The sequence below is a fragment of the Mercenaria mercenaria genome, chromosome 9, assembly GCF_021730395.1.
Source record: "Mercenaria mercenaria strain notata chromosome 9, MADL_Memer_1, whole genome shotgun sequence".
Lineage (NCBI taxonomy): Eukaryota > Metazoa > Mollusca > Bivalvia > Venerida > Veneridae > Mercenaria > Mercenaria mercenaria.
This window is the reverse complement of record NC_069369.1, coordinates 33,250,229-33,260,142: the sequence shown is the minus strand read 5'-3', so window position 1 is coordinate 33,260,142 and position 9,914 is coordinate 33,250,229. Positions and strand designations below refer to the sequence as shown.

The following is a 9,914-nucleotide window of genomic DNA, read 5'->3' as shown; positions in this document are numbered from 1 at the left end:
CTGACACCGGGCTGACCAGTTCGCAAGTTTCGTGAAGATATGTGAAGATATGATGAAAAACGTTCGACTTGGAGCGCGAACATAAGTAAAAAACAGATTTTCGGTAATTCAAGGGCCATAATTACGAAGTACCTATGCCGATTTGGCTAGTTATTAAACTTGGCCGAGGACTATGTTTGTTTGTTTGTTTTGGGTTTAACGCCGTTTTTCAACAGTATTTCAGTCATGTAACGGCGGGCAGTTAACCTAACCAGTGTTCCTGGGTTCTGTACCAGTACAAACCTGTTCTCCGCAAGTAACTGCCAACTTCCCCACATGAAATATCAGAGGTGGAGGACTAATGATTTCAGACACAATGTCGTTTATCAAATAGTCACGGAGAACATACGCCCCGCCCGAGGATCGAACTCGCGACCCCGCGATCCGTAGACCAACGCTCATGGTCAAACACATTTTGTTGAAGTTTACTAAAGATATGGTAAGAAATGTTTGACTTGGAGCGCGAACAAGGGTAACAAGAGTTCCGCCAAGCGGGGCAATATACGTCAGAGGATGGGAGCAAAATTTAAAAAACTTGACTGTTGAAGCCCAAAGGGCAGGAACAACAAAGGGAAAATTCCAAAAGAAATTCTAAGTCAACAAAAAAATCCTTACCAGGTACATGTATGTCAAAATACACCTAAAAACTGGAGATTCCATCCATGCTTTACCACAGAAAAGTGGTCTCGGTCTTTCTCTACAGTAAATAATAAAAAAAAGTTTCAAAAATATAGTAAAATAAAAGGGAAGGAATTCAAAACTGTTTTATTGTAAGTGAACAAAAAAGGGATCTGCCAAATAAAACCAAGAGCACTGCAATGCAGAGCAATATACACAAAGCAAAGTCATAGACCCCTAAGTGTGAGCTTGAAGCGAGTCATCCGAAACAAGCGCTCTGCACGTCGTCTCGGTGTGGTGAACATTTGTGCAAGTTTCTTTGAAATCCTTCAAGCAGTTCAAGAGTTATATAGCGGAAACGAAACAAACTGATATGACCTTGGACCCCTAAGTGTGACCTTGACATTAAACCAAGACATCCAAAACATGCGCTCTGCACGTCGTCTCAGTGTGGTGAACATTTGTGTAAAGTTTCTTCAGTAAGTTTATGGGATGTGTCGATAGGCATGACCATTTGAGAAGTAGTTTCTCGTTACAAAGCAGTACAAGCTGGTGGACGTACTTCGCCTGGTTTGGTATAGACGTGGCTTTAATCAACAGCTACTTGTTCTACAAGACTGCCCACCCAAAGATAACTCACAAGAAGTTTCAGCTGAAGGTAACATTTTCACTGTTCTGTGAAGTTGTTTCAGATTGAGGTTAAAATAATATCTTTCTTACACCCTTTTTGTTCAGATAATTTGAGCTTACTTTTAGAACGTAATACATAAAACATCGACATGTACCTGTACATGTATTTCTATTGATATTAAGCAATAATGTCTTTTTTCCATGGGCAACAGTAAAAGAGTCATGCTTATGAATTTATTAATATTTTCCTACATGTACCTAAATGTTAAAATAGGTTGCTGAACAGCTTATTGGAGGGTATTCTGATCGCTTTACGTCTGGCAAGTCAATTGGATCCAGTATCCCTATCAGAAACTTCAGTCTCAAATCACCATTCGGTGTCCTTCAGGGGTCGTCCTAGAACGTGTCGATACTGCAGCAAGATGAAATTCAAGACAGAAACAGGTCGAACACGTGAAACAGCGTATGGATGTTCACAATGCAATTTCAACTTGCACAAATAATTAACACCTTCATTCCTTGTCTAAATTTTTGTAAGAAAACATTTTGTTTTAACTTTGTTTCAATATGTAATACAAATATGTATAAATGTATAAATAAATAATTAGCATTCAGTAGGAATGTTGGTAAATGAATATAATTCAAATCCCTCTATACAAATAATATGTTATCTGTTAATTGATATTCAAAATTTTGTAGGATGAGTCACTTAATTGGCATTAAATTTTTTCTTACAGAGAATGCTTTATAACTTATCACCAATCGCTGCAGAGAAAAGTGGCTACTGCTGATAAAGAAACCCAGATAGGTGAATGCCTCTTGACGCCCTCAAAGAAAAGGGATTCAATTCGCCAGATGAATAAAGGTAACATCGAAATAAATTGATTATGACCCCTATTTGTGCACAGTATGAAACACATAAATTATATTACGACATACCGCATCATAGTAAAGGCTCATTGTCATAACTGTTTCGGCAACATAACATTATTCAGCATCAAAGATAATAAACTATTGCAAAAGAATAAAGTCATATTTGCAAACAAATACCATACTCTTTTCATGCCTCTTAATTTTGCTTAAATACGTTTAAACATTTCAGATGATGAAAGGAAATCTGGCACGAAACGTAGACTGATTCCTGCGAGAAAAGATTTGTACATAACGACACAACAAACATTTGAATATATTAGGATTGACTGAGTGTTTGATTGACTGATAGATAGTATTTTAATTATATCAGAACGATCGGTTGACCAACAGGTCCCCTGGCTGTCTAACTCCTGGCAACTTATCACTTGAAACCGAGATTGGTGTCAAAAATCGCCATAAGGAGCCGGACCTTCAGGGGTTCGAACAGAGTCCGTAGGTACACTAGCCCATGGCTCTACCGATAGAGCTTACCGGGCAGGTCAAAGACAGAAATAATGTAACGAGGTAATATTTTTATTATCAGATTAAACGAACGTAGTACTCTTTTTGTTTTCGAATAAAGTCGGAATACCCAAATAATATGTCTGTTTCTTAACTTTATTCAGACCTTACTAGAAGCCCGCCAAGGAGATCGCCGTGGAAGAAAAACCCGACTCAGTAGTACAGTAAACAAGAGTTGTCCAAGAGCTCGACTTTTCTGTGCCAAAAAATTCCAAGTTAAAAAGGGGCATAACTCTGTCAAAATTCTAATCAGAGTTATGTGAATTGTGTCTCCCGGTGTAGACTTTGATAGTAAATAACTATTTAGAGTTTCAAGTCAAAAGCTTTAATAGTAACAGAGATATTTGACTTTTAACAAAAATTCTAAGTTAAAAAGGGTCATTATTCTGTCAAAATCAAATCAGAGTTATGGGGATTGTTTCTCCTGGTGTAGACTTTGATGGTAAATAAGTATTTTAAGTTTCAAGTCAAAAGCTTTGATAGTTACAGAGATATTTGACTTTATCAAAATCTTTAACCAAAAATACTAAGTTAAAAAGGGGCATAATTCTGTCAAAATTCAAATCAGAGCTATGGGGATTGTTTCTCCTGGTGTAGACTTTGATAGTAAATGACTATTTTAAGTTTCAAGTCAATAACTTTGATAGTAACAGAGATATTTGACTATCAGCACCGTTTAGTTATAAACCAGGAATTATTGTACAGAAAAAGGGATCAATGATTACAGTACGATATCAAGGAAAACTTGTGACACGAGATGTATCACATTTTATACCGCTTGGGAAAATGCAAGAATACAAGTCGGAAAACAAACAAAAACAAGAAACTAGTTCAAAAATGACCGCCCTAGGAGGGAAATAAGGACACCTTTGCGATACCGTGATTAAATGTGTGAGGTATATTTAAGTATCTGGAATTTAAAGTGCGTGTGAATGGAGCATAATAATCTCCATAATGTGATTATAGAGTAAGCAATTATGTGTTGATATCTTGATGATAATTTTGGCAAATTAAAATGTCTCATTAATGAAACCAAGCCACACACACAGGTTATCAGACATAAAGCAGACACTGGGTTCAGAGAAAATCTGAAGTAAATATCATGTTGATAAACTAGCTGATAAACGAATTAACATTGTTTCTTGAAAGTTGAATCATTGACTAACAGCGGCTGTAAACTCTAAATATTTGCGTGTTTTTAATTTCATTATTTATCAATATGTTCACATATACTTTGAGTTGCATTTTCTTTAAAGAAAAGATGGGATGTAGTATTTAGTGCTTACGTAGTTGTTGTATCATATTACATGCTTATATACCTGATGCTTTCCCGCAAAATGATATAGTCGCGCAGCGAGAGTAGTAAGGCCAAAAAAAAATATGTATGTTTCCGGTGACCCGACCGACCCTAAAATTTTTTTTGGACGAAAATTGAAAAAAATGGGTACGAAAAAAATTAGTACGAATTATTCGCGCGAATTTAAATGAGGGCGAATCAAAGCGATCCGGATGTCCTCGGTTTCATCCTTAATATCAACTATACACATGTACGATGTCAATTCCAACATGTTTGCTGGCTGTTATAGCAGACAAATGCTTCCATTTAGGAGCATCGGTGAAACAGATGGGTGCATTCCCGGATCGGTGGACTTTCGCCGAACTGTTCCAGCAAGTCCACCCGCCAACAGCACCAAATTCGTTCAAGACATTGGTGTCTCAAAAAGTTGGGGCGAGGATCCATACGAGGTTTTTGTTTTGTTTTTGTTTTATATTTCAGATTATGTTTACGGCAATGTGAGATTTCTTTGACACATATAGCTTAGTGGTTTAATATATGAAACACTATAAATTTAATAACCTATTTTATAGTATAGTGATTCTGAGAGTAAACAAAAGGGCTGGCAAAACAACATTTAGTAAAACTGTTCAAACCTTGAGGACATCCTGTGAAGATGACAGAATCTGACATTTTTGTAATATTAAAATATATGAACAAGACAGGCAGTTTCTTGGGAAGGATCTGGCAGATCTATATTCACATTCATCGAACTGAGAGACAATGCCATTAAATCTGACATAAAAATCATGATTCTATTAAAGCTAGGCTTGAACCAACGGAAAACCAAAGGTGCATCTATCGAAATATCATGACGGCATGTATTTAAAAATCTGTTTTATTTTTTAGAAAAATGTTGATACTGTTATTGTACCGTAGGCCGAGGTGCCTAAATCTAATGCATCTGACACCGGATGAATTAAAACTATAATTCTAGGTTTTGTATATTAAAACACCAAATCATGAAATGATAAATATTTTTCATTAAACATTTCAGATTGACAACGGCCTTACTGTAGGAACAGCAGTATCAACATTTGGAATAAAATGGGTCAAATTCATTTGTGCGGAGAAAGAAAAATCGAGCCAACAAAGTCTGATACAGTGTCTGTAAACAGCAAGTGAGGAGGCAACTTCTGTAGCAGTTAACGCCTTTCAGTTAATGATGGCAGGGGGAAAAGTGTATCCGCAAAAGAAACGTAACAGGTATTTTCAATACTGTATGAAAAAATAAGAAAAAAAAATATTACCATGTAGTTTAATATTGAAAGATTGATTTTCAGCTCAACTATTTGAAGAATAGGGGAGCTATCCTACTCGCCCCGGCACTGGCGTGAGCGTCACACAAATGTTAAAGTTTGCGTACCACCCCAAATGTTTTCAAAGTCCGTTGAGATATTGCTTTGATATTTTGCATACATGTATTTGTTGTAATACCATCATGACCCCAGTCTGTAAAAAGGAGGAGGCAACACTATCAAGCATTTTGACTGAATTATGGCCCCTTTTCGACTTAGAACATGCTTTAAAATATTGTAATGTTAAAGTTTTACTCATACTAGCTTCAATATATTATACTATCAAGTACTAAGAATAGTCGAGTGTGCTGTCCACTTACAGCTCTTGTTATGTGTTTACTCCATGTCCCAGAGAAATTTTACATAGCCTTTAAGTCACATATATTAATGTCAGAGTGGTGAACCTATTAAATTGTATGCATTATTTATAAAACTACTTTAATAATTAGTTTAATATGTCGCAGAAGAAACTAAAGTTCCACAATGTTTGGGTTGTTTAATGTAGGCACTCTCGAGAAATTTTGACCGCACACTTTGTAAACATCCTGTATGCAAATGACGTCAAGTATTAGACATTTAGGATTTTTCGGATTTAATACAATGGTATGAAACTGGTTTACACTAGTATAAATAGGGTCATATATTTAATATTAAAATATTAATATTTAAAGAAAATCCAGGGGCTGCTGGTGCCATTGGTTTAATACAGGTTCAATCCAATCAAAGTTTAGAAAAAAAACTATAAATATAAAACAAAGTTTCTGACAAATGTTTTAAACTTGCCTTTAAATACTAAATTGAATATATTACAGCTCAGCAGTAAAGGATGGGAAGAACCGGAAGGATGAGCTATATAATGACTTGGTAGACTGGTGTATGAAGGACGGCTTGAGCTTTTCCAAGGACAGCTCTGAGCAGGCAACATATTTTGTGCAAGTATGTTGTTTTTTACAATTTCTATACAGTCAAACCTGTGTTTAAGAACACATGTGCTTAATATAAAGGGCCACTATAAATTATTGAAAACAAAATTTTCCTTCGAAGACCGGTCTCACCATTTTTAAATCTCATGTCTGAGACCACATTTTAATACATTGCCGTTCGCATGGCATGTTTGAGTTAAATTTCAAATGGCTGTATTGTATTTTTATAAAGAAATAAAATTTTCTTGCCATGATATACATGTATATCTGTACCTGGTTTTAATAAACAGTAAAAAAGAACAATAACTGGAAAAAAGTAAGTGATATTTAAAAAAAATGTCAATTTGTACTTTCTAGATTGGAACTGGAAGGTAATTATTCATACTAGAAAATATGTACTATCTGTAGTGGTTTATGGTTCTTTTATAGCACTTTACTTCCGTGTGGTGGTTGCTTTTTGATATTGTCACAAACTAATATAAATTCACCCATGTCTTTGCTTTTTCTTCATAGAATTTAATAGATGCTTCTGACAGTTCTGTCACAATAAATCTGACACTACTTTTGCTTTGATTTTATATTTGATTTCATATCTTTTTTTTTCTTCTCACATCAAGCATCTGTTTGCAAATTAACTTAGTTGTAAAATGCTTCCAAAAGAAGCATAGTCTTTTTTATTTCTTAAGGGTACTAGATATGAATTAATAATTTTGTATTTACATTGCATATTGAATTTTAAGATTTGATATGGTACATTTTTGTTCTAAAGCTTTTCTGACACCTAAAACATTGTTTAATATTTGTTTGATATTAAAGGGACATGTTAAAATGATACTACAGTGCCATTTAAAAAATCAATACTGACTAATAAGGCCATTTAGAGAGGATATAAATCACATTCATATTAGTGTCGCTAAGTTTTGAGTGTTTATTTTCAGGTTCTGTGTAATGCACAGTGGTACATCACCAACCACCAGTCGACGATTGATGACGCTGCAAGGTCAAGGAAGGAGGTCAAACCAGTTCCAGAACCATTCAATCAGTATACCGGATATAATGACATTAAAAGAAAAAGACTGAAATCATTACCATTAAAACGTGAATTGTTACAATCACATGCTCAGGCATTGTATAGTCTATTGTTTAAACCATATTCAAATAGTACTAAGAATTGGGTATAAGCCTCTGCTTCAATTAAAGAGTTAGCGTCTTGTCTTTCATTGTATAGTGAGTATTTAGTCAAACAGGGTGAAATGTCAGCTTTAAACCAAGGTTTAGAATTTCCAGTTAAAACAGTAGATAAACATGCTGGGGTGTATCACTGCATAAAGAGTCCAAATTGAAAGAAAATTATTTTCTGTTAGATACAGCTGTACTTGCAGCAGGGAATAAACCTGTTGTTTTTAATGAAGATTTGCATTTGAAGAAAATGTTTGAAAACAACAGAGGGAAAGATTCTTCACTGAAATACAGTTATCAGTTCCAATTGACATCATAAAGTATTGTCCTGGTGGTTCAATTGTCACAACATTTATAATTACTCAAGTGTCTGAAAATAGAACTGTTCCACAAATGCTGACTGATAGTGCTAGACTTGTTCAGCAAATGAGACCACACTTGAGCCTAAAGGAGGATTTTTAAGTAGAAGATAGCAAATGTTGCTGAGGTTCAACCAGCTCTTTTAGATTTCATTTATTCCGAACTTACTGTTGATGCGGCTGCTATGGCTTACCCAGAAATGATGCAAAGACTTAGAATAATTTCTCTAGGAGAAAGTGACCTGCTAGCTGACCTCCGACATTTGAACCCAGGTAGACCAAGTGGAAAATACGACGCTTTCTTTGGGAAGCTATGTGAACTCGCAGAAGGAATATCGGCTGCCGATGAACGCCGCCATGGACCTGGAGTTGCGCATCTCTTGGAGTGGATATCCTTATCCGACATGATAGAAAAAGCTGCAAATGAATGTCCCGAAGGCAGCCTATCCCATCCAAAAGTCTTGTTCGACTGCAGTTTGTACCATGTAACCCATACAGTCGGGCAGCTTTATCATTCACATCCAAGGTTCCAGTACAGTACAAAATACAAAGACGTCAACTAAGAAAATCCCACCCAGATGACCACTATTGTGCGGCATTGTTTAAATACTTAAAGTACAAAGCACTAGAAGTGAAAAATGAAGCAGTCTTTGTTTGTAGTGATGATAAAGCTAAGGTACCAATTGAGGACCCTGGAAGACCTATTTCAACTGGTGTGAGGGGGCGACAAAGTATTGTTCCACTGTCTGAAAACCTTTCTGCCTTAGATCATGATATGAATACTACATCCATCACTCCTAGTGTTGTTCTTCTGTGTAAAATCCCTGATTCCATCGGTGACTCGTTTGTTCGAGGTACAGTAACAACCTTTGTCAACGACAGTATTCTTGAAGCATCATCCCCTTTCCGGCATGCAGCTCAGTTACAGCGGATTTTAGAAGATGTCGATGAAAAGCCAAGCATCATTCTCAAGTATACTGATGGCGGGACTGATCAGAGGAACACTCTAGAGTCTGTAAAGTGCGCAAATATATGTTTGTTTAGAGAGTTTGACTTGGATATGTTGATTGCAGTCCGCTGTGCTCCGGGCCAAAGCTATGTAAACCCTGCCGAAAGAGTAATGTCAGTTCTAAATTTTGGACTCCAGAATGTAGCGACTGAAAGACAACAAATGGATGAAGAATTTGAGAAAGCTGTACACACGGGTACTAAACAGTGCCTGCGGCACTGCCTGTGCCGACGAGGATTGAAGGCACTTCGCTTCCTGTACCGCAGGTACTTCGTCAATGTTTACAAAACGAGCGAGATCGGTGAGTGATTTTTGTCATTTTTATCATTTTGTAACTGCATGAAGCATTTTTTCAAAAATCGGGGAATGTAGCGGGGTGTAAATGTATCTTATCTACATATCCATGCTTAAATTTGTGGCAAAAGATCAAATTCCTAGAAACGTAAGGACAAATAAGTTTAGAATGAAACCTGATTTTTTCACATCAGTGACTGCTTAGACTCATTTCTTTTCGCTGACCAAAACGATGCCGTCTCTGCCGTCGTAAATCATATTTATAAATGACATGTGATCTGCTTAAACATAAAATGTGTCCAGAAAATTCCGAATTTGAACGTTATGCCAATTTTGAAAATGTGCCGCAGGCATTTCGACGATGCCGCAGCCCCTTCGAGGTGCCGCAGGCACTTCTAAAAGTTTCATAAATTTGGCCCATAACTAACCAAATCTCAAATAACTCGCATTCGTACGATTATATTTTATATTCACAAATATAAAAAAGTATAGTAATCGGTTTATCTTCGCGGGTAATCTTAAACTCTGGTACGCGACTGTTCCGGTCAGTTAATTTCCCAAACATTGTGCTTTTTGAAAATTGCCTTCTCTGTCCGTCCTATGCTGCCCGATATGTTATTCTTTTTTTCAAAGTTTTGTTTGCAGGAAACGAATAGGTTTTTACGTACATGTAAAAATTCTCCAGTTTGATCGTTTATGAGCTATACTTATGTAAGTTCTCCAATTTTCTGAAAACATTTTTACAATATATATATATATATATATAGATATACTTAACATTTCCAGGAAACGTGA

The 9,914-nt window shown here is 36.1% G+C and overlaps 1 protein-coding gene across 2 annotated transcripts; it reads left to right on the top strand.

The window, feature by feature from the left end:
• Positions 1–4,693: 4,693 nt before the first annotated feature.
• On the top strand, positions 4,694–9,169 carry LOC123547869 (uncharacterized). 2 transcript variants are annotated; one of them, XM_053551175.1, is made up of 4 exons: positions 4,694–5,263; positions 6,168–6,291; positions 6,636–6,649; positions 7,217–9,169. In XM_053551175.1, exon 4 carries the CDS (start codon positions 8,244–8,246, stop codon positions 9,132–9,134), a length of 891 nt encoding a protein of 296 aa, XP_053407150.1. In that variant the 5' UTR covers positions 4,694–5,263; positions 6,168–6,291; positions 6,636–6,649; positions 7,217–8,243; the 3' UTR covers positions 9,135–9,169. The 2 variants fall into 2 exon arrangements, with proteins under 2 accessions (XP_053407150.1, XP_053407151.1); XM_053551176.1 differs by having other exon boundaries at positions 7,217–9,032.
• The last annotated feature ends 745 nt before the right edge of the window (positions 9,170–9,914 follow it).